This window comes from Capsicum annuum, chromosome 3, assembly GCF_002878395.1.
Source record: "Capsicum annuum cultivar UCD-10X-F1 chromosome 3, UCD10Xv1.1, whole genome shotgun sequence".
NCBI lineage: Eukaryota > Viridiplantae > Streptophyta > Magnoliopsida > Solanales > Solanaceae > Capsicum > Capsicum annuum.
In genome coordinates this window covers 248,818,530-248,832,079 of record NC_061113.1, presented here as the reverse complement: position 1 = coordinate 248,832,079, position 13,550 = coordinate 248,818,530, and the positions used below count along the sequence as shown (strand labels likewise).

Sequence of the window (13,550 nt, the reverse complement as noted above, 5' to 3'; positions counted from 1 at the left end):
CTCTTCCCCACAAGTTTTGCGGCAAATCGGAACTTATAAGTAAGACATTCATCATTTCCTTCAACGTTCGATTTTTCCTTTTCGCAATTTCATTAGATTAAGGTGAATACAGGGTCGTAGTTTGATAGACGATTCTATTCTCTACACATATTTCGGCGAAGAAGATTCATATTCTCCGCCCCTATCACTTCTTATCATTTTTATCCTTTTCTCTAACTGATTTTCTCCTTCAGCTTTGTATTAGCTAAACGCATCTATTGCTTCATCCTTACTATTTAGCAAGTAGACAACAATATCTAGTGCAATCGTCAATAAAAGTTATGAAATACTTTTTCCCACTACGTGATGGTGTTGACTTCATATCACAAATGTCAGTGTGTATTAAGCCCAAGGGATTGAAATTCCTTTCAACGGACTTATAAGGATGCTTTGCATACTTTGATTCTACACAAGGTTGACACTTTGATTTATTGCACTCAAAATTTGTCAGTTTTTGTAACATTTTGTAATTACCATGGCCTAAACGTTCATGCCACAAATTATAAGACTCAATCAAGTAAGAAGAATTTGAACTTTTATTGATTTCAACATTCACTACATTCATTTTATAAAGGCCCTCAGTGAGATAACCTTTTCCTACATATACTTCTCTTTTTCTAATCATAATTTTTTCAAAAACGGTTACACATTTGAATCCGTTCTTGTCTAAAAGTGAAACAGAAATTAAGTTCCTACGTAATTCCAAAATATACAAGACATTGTTAAGTGTCAAGACCTTTTCTGAAGTCATTTTCAAGTCCACTTTCCCTGTTCCTTCTACCTTAGCCGTAGCGGAGTTAGCCATGTAGATCAGTTCTTCTACTTGAGCCGGAGCGAATGACAAAAACAACTATTTGTTGGCACAAACATGGCGAGTTGCACCAGAATTCATCCACCACTCATGAGGATTCCCCCCCAAGTTGCATTCTGAAAACATAGCACACAGATCATCACATTTTTTGTTGGACTCAATCATATTTGCTTGGTCCTTTTTCTTGCCTTTCTTAGGGACACGGCAATCCGTGGACTTATGGCCAACCTTGCCACAGTTGAAACACTTTTCCTTGAATTTCTTCTTGGGTTGATTGCTTCCTTGTTCAACTTTCTTCCTTTTTTAGAATTGTTTTGGTCATCTTCTACAATATGTGCTCCATTAATTTTAGAATTCCCTATTGACCTTCTCTCGGAAGCCTTATTTATCCTCTTCAATACGCAATCGGATAATAAGATCTTCGACAGTCATCTCCTTGCGTTTGTGCTTCAAGTAGTTTTTTAAGTCTTTCCACATAGTTGGTAGCTTCTCAATGATCGCTGCTACTTGAAATGCATCATTCACAATCAAACCTACAAAACAGTTTATGTAAGTACTAAGAACATTTCTAATTTGTTCAACTAAGATATTTTTCAAAGATATACCTTCTGCTAGGAGATCGTGGATGATTACTTGCAATTCCTGCACTTGAGGGACAACCGATTTGCTATCTATCATTTTAAAGTTCAAGAACCTGGTAACAAAGAATTTCTTAATTCCCGCATCCTCTGTCTTGTATTTTTGTTCTAGTGCCCCCCACAATTCCTTCGATGTCTTCGTTCCACTGTAAACATTATAGAGGTCATCTTGGAGACCACTCAAGATATAATTCCTGCAAAGAAAGTTCGAGTGTTTCCAAGCCTCTATAATTATGAAACGCTCTTCGTCTGAGGTTCCCTCGGGCACCTCAGGAGCATCCTCAATAGTGAACCTTTGAAGACATAGTGTTGTGAGGTAGAAGAACATCTTCTGCTGTCATCGCTTAAAGTCAATGCCCGCAAATTTTTTGGGCTTCTCTGCAAGTGCCATTGGTTGCGGAGCATTTGCTCGACTTGTTGAGGCAATACTAGTTGCCCCCACAGTCGTAGCTGCATCTTGCATTTGACTTTCATTAGTCATTTTTCTGTCATCATAAGACAATAAAATTTAGTATTTTCAGAATACTACTTATAAAGTTAAGCAACTTTAAACTCTTCTTCTTGTTTCTGGTTAACGATGAAGTTTTTATAACTTTCAATCGTCAACCAAGTGATCTTTAACTTGTGATAAAGATTTTATGCCTTCGAATTACTAGTTAAGTTCAAACGGAGTAGAAAGCTTAAAGCTTTAATCTCCAAAAATAATCAATACAGATTATGCAAGTTATTCCTTAAGATTGTTATTTTATGATGTTCGGGTACAAGAATCTGTATACATGCAACACCAACTTCAACTCTAGTTCAAGTCTAAGACAAGAACACTTTTGAAGTTACTTAACACCTTCAATACTAGATTATGAATAATCTATCTAAGAAGTGTGTTTATTTTTAGAAAATAGATGAAATAGAATTTGTAAGGCCAAGTCTCCCAACTTCACGGAGAATCCTTAAGGAATAATTCCCCTCACTGTATCCGAGGTTATGGAATCTTACTCCCAGGATAAAATGGCCTTCAATCCGAACAATAGCGGTACCTCAAATTGTTGGATTTAACGAACTCACTCAACAGTTTGATTGATCACACAGAATATTTTGAAGACAAGAAGTGAGTTTGTAATTTAAAAAATTCGTGTCTAAACCTGTGGATGAAAGCAGGCTTATATAGCCTTCATATGCCTCTTCTGAAAAGTGGCAATGGTTCATTTAGAAGGTGTGACCTTTCCTGAAAAATCATTTCTGTTTGTCCAAAGATTGCATCTTTTCCGAACAGGCAGACCATTTCATGAATCAGTGTGTCATTTCGTTGAAGGATTGCATCCTTCTAAAGCATTAGTTCGAAACAATGCATCCTTTTGAAGCATCAGTTTGATACACTGTATGCATGCATATAACTGAAGGATCAAAACACAGAAAAAATTTATTGCGTTTTATATTTTCCCTTCGGATTAAATTTCTGTCAAATAAATTTTGAAGCCGGAGCCGAGCGAGCGACGACGACGACGGCGTGAGGCATCTCTTATCTCTTGCCCCACTTACCAAGTGGAATAAGTGTTTCTTAATATAAACACTTGAAAGTCACATTCTCCCACCAATGTAGAAGAAATAGTAGACTTTTTATTTTAGAGTACACTTTCCATTTTAGTGTTTTTTTCTCTATTTTTTCTTCCACTTAGTTTCCTTCATTTTCCATTCACACTTTATCTATACTTTGAATCCAATAGAGTAGTCAAGTAACGGTCTCGTGGAATTGTACAAATCATATGTTTGAAAGTCTTTAACAAATAAAAAAATTGATCTTCACGTTTTCTTACTCATTTTACGTTGTCTAGTTTTCTGGACCTTAGAAAAATACTTTCCAAAATTAAACGAGGCATATGCATGCAAGTAGGGTTAATTTTTGCTAAAGACTAAGGAAATGAGAAGAAAATAGGGAAACAAGATATTGTAGTACGGAAGGTGTTGTCTTCAATCATTAGACATACTATGGGCGAAGGGAGGACATTACTTAATAGTTACCGGTTCCAATGAATTGAGTAGTTATTAATTGTGAATATAATAACTCTCTTTTTTTGTTTGACCTTAGTTGAACATTCGAATATGAGTGAGTTCTGATGAATACAATTGAGGAAATTTGAGCTACGGATATAATGACCTTTCATTATCTTTTTATTTCAACCAGAATTTCTACTGTATAAGAAACAAGGATTTACACAGTGAGTTGTTAATATCCAGTAGTCAAAAACATAGTAAGAAATTTAGACATAGGGAGAACAAGAAATTAGGTGGAGGAAATTTAAGGTTTAAAATTGAATAAAGCAGAATTTGTTGGGCTTGATGTTGTACGTAATTTTTCTTTCTATTTTGGTGTTTCGTACCAAACCAGCAGGTTTTAATAGTTGTGTTTACTTTATCCTTTGTACTAACAAATATTGATAAATCTAACCTTGATGTAATTAAATTGGATAAGAAAAATATTTTCTTTTGCTAAAGTTAAACTAACTCTGTTGAACGAACCGGGTCGAACCCAAATCAGACCAAACCAAGTAAAGGGGGCCAGGCTCGATTCAACACTAATGTAAGTTATATTTTGTTTGATCAAGCTAAGACATTATATTATGTAGATTAAATTTTCAAAAACATAATACTATTATTTTTTTTATAGCCAGGTTTGGCCCTGCATGAGCTGGTTAAAATCCTTAGGGGTTGTTTGGTTGGAAAAGAGTTATCCGCAGATAATTAATTTCAGAATTAGTTGTTTTTTATTTAGTTATATAAATAACTGTGTAGAGACTAAGTTGTACCTTCAATCAAACGCGAGATAAAATAATTCTACATTTTATTTTCAAATTATTATACCTTATACTTCACACCAAACAACTTCTTACTAAAGTTGGACCAGCTGGAAGCCAAATAACCAATCCTGACCCCGAAATGACAGGGTTGAATTTTTATGTAAAATTACATATATACACAAGTTAACAATTAAGTATTACATAAAATCCCTATTCCTCAAAATAATTACAAAAATCCCTTATTAATTACATAAAATCCCTTAAATTTACTTTTTCACTCTCATCCCCCTCATACATATTAAAATACCGAATTTTGCTCCTCTTTTGTACATCAGTTTTTGTTCTATATCTATGCTTCTTTATTAACGCCTGCAATCAAGCTAACGTGATCTGAGGAAATTCAAGTTGTTCAGTTATCAATTATTAACTAAACAAAGTAATTAACTTCATCACCTTCTTCTTCTTCGTTAACGGAACAAAGTTCTGGTGACGAGGGCTTTGCCGACCTTCTTGACTTCAAAAATTGACGGTGCCTTGATGTCACACCAGTCCTTCTTTGCATAGGGATTCGCCCTGTACACATAAATCCACATAAATAAACCACATATTACACACAAAAATGAACAAGGATTAAGGTGTTGAGTGCTACACTTACACCTTCTTCTTTCCTCCCTTCTTTCTCTTGAAAATCCTCTTGCTCTTGCCGACGGCCATGTTGAGAAGGAGGGATTAGAATTGATCTTGGAGTTTTTGCTCAAATTCTTTGCTTTTGTAATCTCATACCATTGTGAGGGTTGCTTTGTTTCATAATTTTTCATCTATTTCAAATCAGATTTTAGGATTTTTGCTCTATTTTGAAGAGTTGCTTATACATGTGATTTACTGTAATATAGGTAACAACTTATGTATTGTGACTGCTTATACATAAAACTGATATGTATGGGGAATTTGTATCTAGTTGAGAATCATATTAACTTTTTTTTTTTTATATTATAATCATATATTATATGTATTGGAACTGCTTATACATATATATGTTATGTATAGGGAACTGTTGTTTTTGATTACCAATGTTTCTTATACATTTAGTATATTACATTTATGATGAAAACTAATGTATTAAAACAAATTATACATATATATCTCAATTTTTGATGTTGGATTGTAATCTAGATTTTATTGATATGTCCTTAATCTTCTTATACATACAAATGTTTCAGTTAAGTGTATTGCAATGACATAAAATATATTGTATTGTTACTATCTAATTTGATAGATATTACGTTCATCTTACATTATATTGTATTGGTACTATATAAATTGGCATGTATTACATTAAACAATGATTTAAATATAACATATAACAATGAATTACACATTAACATGCTATTGTATATCTAATGTATAATATTTTTCAGTATAGAAATTCTTTTATAAGTTAAAAACATATAATGATTGGATTATGCAGAATGTGACTAATACCTAGAACATGTGTCTCATACATTTAAAGGTAAGTATAACATATTATCCTACACATTATTAAAAGTTAATAACTTAAACGAAAACAACGTAAATTTTAACATCATACATATAACCAAAGTATACAACTATATCATACATTTATAACATTCTGTTATTTGCGTACAAATCATACATTTAATATTGGAAACACACAAAGTAATAAATGTATAATACATTATCATACAAATAACCACATAATTTTTTAAAAATAAATTGTATCATACATATAAACTTAAGTTATAATACATTGTTAACACATAACATATTATACAACGACACCTTAAATTTGAATTAAATACCACACATGAGTGTGCCGAATTTTTGTTGTTTAAACATGAAACTAGATATGATTTCAGTTATAAAAAATGTTACACATTACATAGATGTGACAGTTTAATCTTTAGTTGTTTGTTATACAATACATATGAATGAATATTTTGTGTTATAACTGCCAAATTAGATAGTATTTATACGTCTGTATGTACATTATAAAGGTAAATAGTAAAAGAATACAATATGATCTATGTATAATGTAGAACATTGTTGTGACAATCTCAGAGAATTATTAAGAACTAAACTTCAAATAATAATATAAAATATAGTTCAAAATTATTCCAAAGTATCAACATAAACAAAGTAAAATGATTATTCAAACAAAACCAAACTAAGCATCAACATATGGAAAAACAAATTATCTTCTTCATGTTTACTTTGGAAAAAAATCACGCGTCCTTCGGTTGTGACCTGCACGTTCGTATTTACCGCAACAGTTCGAACTTGAAGAAAGTGCTTCACTTGATTTCAAATGTCTTCCTTTCTTTGGCCTATACCCGGAAGTCTTCTGTATTTGGGCGACACAACTTCTTCATCTTCTACAAATTGAGGAACATTCCATGTTATTCTCTTCTGATTAATTAATTTTGGTGCTGTAAATTCACTCACAAAAGATTTCATCATACATTCACCCAAATGTATGAGTATATATTATATGTTACTAATAATTTTTTCAACAAATAAAAAATAATATGAAAACAACAATTTGTACAAAATTTCTATTAGATTATAACCATACATTAAACCTTCAACACATTTAAATATAAATTCGGTTCATACCTTTATTTACCGGATTGTTTAGCTTTGGTATTAAAGCCATTTGCTAACGCATTTTTTTGTCATTACCGCAATCAGAGTTTGCTTATCCTTATAACGCTGATCAACCTTTATTTCAGTATTCTTACAATCGGTAATAAAGTTTTTCACTTCAAATTCAGGAACGTTTAATGAATACTGATTTTGCGTTTCAACGGCCGTTAACGCAACAGAATCAGATTCACTACCTTCAATACAAAGAACAACCCCTGTTTCACTATCACACTCAATATCCTTATTGGACTTGTTGATAGTTGAAATACACATCGAAAAATTTACAAATCCTAAAAAAAATTTCTTCAACTCAATGTACACCTTCACTCCATTGTCATTCCTTATGATAATTGGAGAGGAATTACCTTCAACAATGTATTTTACTTCAATTTTTTTAAGAACTTCATCAATATTCAATTTCGTCGCAATAGTCGAAATCAATTTCAAGAACGTTTTACATTCTGAAACAATAATTCCTTCACTTTTGTAGGATTGATAAATAATTTTTGACTCCCAAATACCTGAATGACGCAACAATATCGAGATGTTCATATTAATTTTTTGGAGAAGTAAAGAAAGCAGATGTCAACCTTTTATTTTTTACCAGATCGTATTGCAACAAAAAAAAAAACTAATTGTGATGTCTAAGATATTTTATAAATTTGAATTTCAGTTACTATATTTAATCATACACTACATAATGATAAGTAATTAATGACGTTAATTAAAGAAGAGAAAGATAGTACCTGATTTGTTTTTTCATAAATATAGGCTAATTAGTTTTCTCATACATTCCAGCAATGTATAATGTATGCGAGTCCACCGAATATATAAGTATATTACCCAAAATCGGGAGAGAGAAAGCCAGCTGGGAAGTAAATACTTTCATTAGAGAAGGGATTTATGTGGTTTTGGCGTGGCTCGACCCCTTGACAAAATGACAAGTATATGTGAGTCCTTATTTGAATATTAAATGGATAAATTACACAAATCTTAAACTTAAGAGAATATATTATCCAATATATCTTAATTTTTAAAAATTTATATTAGATCCCGATTTTCAATTTTACTCTTGGTATATAATATATCAATAAAACCCTACATACTATTTTTATTCCACCATTAACTAATGCAAGATATTTTTTTCAAAGATTACCTTCCCTACAATCTCTCCCAAATTATACACATATTTTTAAGTTTTAAAAAAAAAGTATTTACAATAAAATGTCAGGTTGTAAAATTTTCAACATTCAAAGTGCAAATATGACAATCACTAAATGAACAACACCAAATTGAAATTAGTCGCATCATTATATTAAATCAAGGATCTTCTTCCCAATTTGCTATCCTCCATTAAAGCATGCAACTAACTTTTTTTAACAATATCTTCTCCGAAAATCTCTCCCAATTTTTTTTTTTTAAATCGATTGATACATATATAAATTTATTTAGCTATTCATACATGTTTAAGTTAATATTAATATAAAATTTGTCGAAGATACATATAGGTGATACATATATAAAAATATTAATTTTCTGGATACATTTTCATAGTGTAACGGTGATTCATATGAATGATACTTTTGTTATCAGTATATGAGTGATACATTTGTTGACAGTGTATGAGTGATACATTTTGCTGTTAGATTATTGGTGATATATTTGTATTGACAATGTATGAGTGATACATTTGCGGTCAGATTATTGGTGATACATACATTTATTTTAACTATAAAATTGTATCACTAATATAAGAGATAACCTCTTCAAACTAATGCAGACAATATTAATATGAATTAGAGAACTTTCATAAACATAATATGAATCATATAAAAATCATAGAAATACAATCAAATGTATCACATATTAATCCTCCGCCGCCAAATAATAATTCAAATAATTATTCAAATTTTCAAATGTATCACGTATTTAAATAATAATTCCTCTTCTTCTCCTTCTCTTCTTCATTCACTTCCGTCGTACTAGTCTGTAACTCCGTGATTGCCCTGTTGCTAGGTAACTCGAGAAGGAGCACTTACTTGTACGTTGGACTTACCGGAATCAGCGTCGGCGGTCAGATGTTATTGATTCCGGCATTGGTGTTTCAGGTGGACGGAAGTGGTAACGGTGTCGGTGTTTCGGCGACTCATCGTAGCCAATCAGAAACTAAAGTATCGGCAGCTAGAACCTGGAAAACAAAGGTCACATGGGGAAAACTAAGAAAAGATAAGTAGTATTAGAAAAGGAACTACTAGCTAAAAATCTGTTCTTGGAAACATAATTACCATTACACCACAAATGAATGAAGCAGAGAGTTTGAAACATACCGTGCTTCCGAAAGTGATGGAGCGTTTGGTAAGAGCAGAAGACAGTTGACGGCAACGGCTATAAGTCTGGAGCCACGTGTATTCAACGGAGCCGTGAATTAATGATTTTCGGTTAGAAAATACCATTGATTGGGGGTATTGTTGATTTTTTGAATCTTATTAATTCATTGTGTAACTGATTGTGTGTGATTTGCTCCACAAAATAAAAGAGAATTTGTTACTTCCTTAAATAAATATCTAGTCAGTTTTAAATGTATCACTTTTTATATGTATCACGATTTCAGAAAACCAGGATAAGATGTAATTAACTAAATAGTTGAGATAAAATGTAATATCACTTAAAGATTCAACGATTTATATAAGTTATCCATATTAAATTGTACCCCACGAGATCCATTTTAGAATAAGTGTGGTTTAAGTATACACTCCCTGGTTTTTGAAATGGCTCAGTTGATTTGAAGGATGGGTGATTATCTATACAAAGAATTCGAATTAGATTTTTTCTTAATGTCTTTTGAGTCGAGGTTGTTGCACAGGTTTTATCTAGTGTAGTTTATATTTTCTGTGTGGTTTACAGGTTATTACACAATGGGAGTTTATCTAGTACGCATAAAGTGCTCATCCGCAAGACAAACACTGTGATAGAGGTTATAGCGACAACCGATTATTCTGGAGTTTCAAGAAAAAATATGCTTTCCTTCCGTTTCATTTTAGTTTGATACATTTTATTTTACACGGTGATTAAGAAATTATAAATTGAATGATGAATTTTACTATTTTACTCTTTACATGTATTAATGATATTAATTGAGTATACAAATAGACATTAAAATTATAGTTATTTACATTTAATATATATTATTAATAGTAGGAATAAAATAAGAAAAATTAATTAATTTTATTCTGATTTAGTAAGTTATCAATTGATACATGATACTTAATTTTTTAGCAAGATGACCAACCAACGATGGGAGTATAACATATTTAAAATGGAAGAAGGCATAATACATAAATATGACCCTAACTTGACAGCAAATTATAACATTGACCTTTAACTTTGACAGTGCACAAGTAGATTCTTTAACTATACAAAACCTAAACAAATAAACACTTTGATTTTGCAACTTACACGCGGTACCTCTCTTGCGCCTATGTGGATTAGTCAGCCACTTAGATGCTGCCACCTAATAAAAAAGATACATTATAACTATGATCTTTAACTTTGTCAGTGCACAAGTAGGTTCTTTAACTATACAAAAGCTGAACAAAAAAATCTTTCAATTCTAACTTCAACTCGCGTGATTTTTGAGTGTATACACACATTTTGTCACGCAGGATTGGAGTGGTTATTTTTTCAGATTTTGTATAGTTATAGGGTCTATTTGTGCACTGTCAAAATTTAAGGTCAATATTATAATTTTGTGTCAAGTTTAGGGTTATATTTATGTATCATGCCATGAGAGAAATTAACTTCTTTTGACACTTTTTTATCAATACTAAGGTTTGATTAAAGTTGAATTAAAATTAAAAAAATCCTCTGTTTCAGTTCACAACTGTTTGTTTAGGGGCAAATTGTGTGAGTGAAGGATTTGGAGGGAAGAAAGTTGAATTTAATATGAATTAAAAAAAGTACTTATATTATAGGGGAGCAGTGCACATCTGTAAATCACGACGCCATTCTTATATTACTGCTTAAACTGCGATTTGTAAGGCGTGTGATCCCCCAAAAATAATCTACCATTAAACAAACACATCGATCCACACGCGCCCATCATTCAACAATCAATTTTCCTCAATCCCCATCTTTTAACAGTACTAGCTAGACTTACTACTCGTTCCTTTCGTCTAATTTCTTTATTTAATAATTTATATCTCACGGGATAGATTTATAATTAAATTTTTAATGCTCCAATATTTCTTAAATTTGATATAAATTATGTATATTTATATTAAAAATATATAAAATCTGATATAAAATTTAGAAAAACAGAAAGTAAAATAAGAAAATAATTGAATACTTTAATTTTCAGACACAATCTTAAATCTTTGAATACTAATATATATGCTTGAATCTTTTGTGTATCCATAGCCTTTAAATCTTAAATTTGCTATTCCACATTTTTCAAAAAACTAATGATACTTTATTATAACTAAAAATACTTTAATTTTAATTTTTTAAATCGTTAATAAAATGATTTATAGCTTCACGTGTAACATTATATTAGACCACAAGTACTGTCCAAAATGAAAAAACGTCATATAAAATGGAGGGATTAACAGGAACACGTGGCTGTCTATAAAAGCGAGTAGATAACACAAACATAAACCAGCGACTTGTTGATTTTTCCAGCCCGACAAAGTCTTTTAGATCCTCCGAGAATACCTCAAAGAAGACCACTAAATTACGCCGCGGGGTGCACACTACGCACCCCAATCTTCATCTTCTCCCTCACTAGCCTCACATCACAGTAGTACTAGTCTCTTTCTCTCTTCCTTTCACTTTCACCTTCATCTCTATAATTATAAACCCCAAACATTTTCAACAACCAAAAAACCACACTCACTTTGCACTTCACACTAATTCTACGTAGTGTTACTTTATTTATGGTGAATTGTTGAAATGGATCCACCTATTATTAATGAATCATCATTCTCGGCGGCGAATCCTTCTTCATACAGTTTGGCTGAGATTTGGCCGTTTTCTTCAGCGGCGGCAAATGGTGATATTGGTGGAGGAGGATTGGGCCTTAGAATGAGTAGCTTTACTGGTTTATTAGAAGCTGCTGCCAATTCTATTAATGAATCTACTGTGACGGAGCAGAGCGGAAGAAGCGGCGGTGATGGTGGTGTGAGGAAGAGAGATGTGAATTCGGAGGATGATTTTTCTAAGTTTGTCTCTACTAGTGATGCTAATGAATTGGTAATCATTCTAACTATTAGCTAATTATGATTACTTTTTCTAAAATTCCTGTTTTTGATGAGGTGTAATGTGATGGATTACTGTTGATTTGACTTTCCAAGTTGTTGAATTATCACGTTGCTGACTATTTTTTACTAAATTTTAGGAGAATTAAAATTTTTTTTATCATTGAATAAGTCACTTTTACATGTCAATTCTATGTAATTTGTTCACTTTATTCTTATGTGGAAACGCAATTCATTCATCCTAATTGGGCCTGAATTATACTTTTTTAATCTAGTGATGCTTTGTCAAATCAACATGTACTAGCGTTGGATTTGGTTAGTATATATGTGATTTGGCAAAAGCATCAATAGCTTAAGGATGTACAAGTCATCAGTAATTAGTACCTGGGACTTGTTGGTGGGAGGTGGCAGGTATCATAAAATTAGTTGAGGTGCCCGCAAGCTAATCCGGATACCACGGTTAATAAAAAAAAAAAATCCTCGTGATGTAAGTTCATGATGTATGTGCTAATTGGTTATTTGTTCTGTGAACCATTTTCATTTGGATCAACTTTAGATAGCATAACTCGATTTATGTGTCCTTTAGCTGACGAATTCTCATCTTGATATAGTTTTCATTTAATGAAGCAACCTATTGATATTCATACTAATTCAAATTCTGTTCAGGATGGTTCAGTGGCCAAACGGCTGAAAGCATCCCAATCGAAAGAAGAAAATGGTGCTTCAAAGGTTGAATTAGAATCCAGTTCCCAGACGGCTAACAAGGGTACTGAACAAAGTAGTAAACCTGAGCCACCTAAGGATTACATCCATGTAAGGGCACGAAGGGGCCAAGCTACTGATAGTCACAGTCTAGCAGAGAGGGTAATGCCTTATCTCAACTTCCCAACTTTTAATGGTGCAAATGTTTCTTGACGGTGGCTAAGTAGAATTTTAATTTATCAGGCCAGGAGAGAAAAGATCAGCGAGAGGATGAAAATTCTGCAGGATTTGGTTCCCGGATGTAATAAGGTCAGTAATCTTTTGAAGTTATCCTATTGTTTACCTTGAGCTTATGGACTATATATTAGAACCAGTGGTGGATATTATATGAAGTGTGACATTTTTGTGTGCTCTGTTAGATTGAATGCATTTTACATGTACAATTTGCATCTTTTGCAAGTTTTAGTTTGTTACTTTCTTACAGGTTATTGGAAAAGCGCTTGTTCTTGACGAAATAATAAATTATATCCAGTCGCTACAGCGCCAAGTTGAGGTAGTTCCTCATCTTCCCTGTATTAAAGTTATTCTTTTTATCAACTCAAGTCATAACCTCATCCGCGCTGCTTTGATTGGACTTTCCAGTTCTTGTCCA

At 32.2% G+C, this 13,550-nt stretch overlaps 1 protein-coding gene and 1 long non-coding RNA gene across 3 annotated transcripts; one reads left to right on the top strand and one right to left on the bottom strand.

Moving 5' to 3' along the window:
* Window positions 1–8,709: 8,709 nt before the first annotated feature.
* Window positions 8,710–9,383, bottom strand: LOC124897166. 2 transcript variants are annotated; one of them, XR_007053843.1, is made up of 2 exons: window positions 9,272–9,383; window positions 8,710–9,132 (listed from the first exon to the last, which is right to left on the bottom strand). It is a non-coding gene; the product is annotated as an uncharacterized LOC124897166 (long non-coding RNA). The 2 variants fall into 2 exon arrangements; XR_007053844.1 differs by having other exon boundaries at window positions 9,230–9,291.
* A 2,017-nt stretch (window positions 9,384–11,400) lies between these two features.
* Window positions 11,401–13,451, top strand: LOC107862470 (transcription factor BHLH089; the record flags this gene model as incomplete). The annotated part of the gene is given in 4 exon segments (XM_047409756.1): window positions 11,401–12,191; window positions 12,863–13,060; window positions 13,142–13,207; window positions 13,383–13,451. Coding segments are annotated over 4 exon segments (633 nt in total), but the record flags the coding sequence as incomplete, so codon positions are not given.
* Window positions 13,452–13,550: the final 99 nt, after the last annotated feature.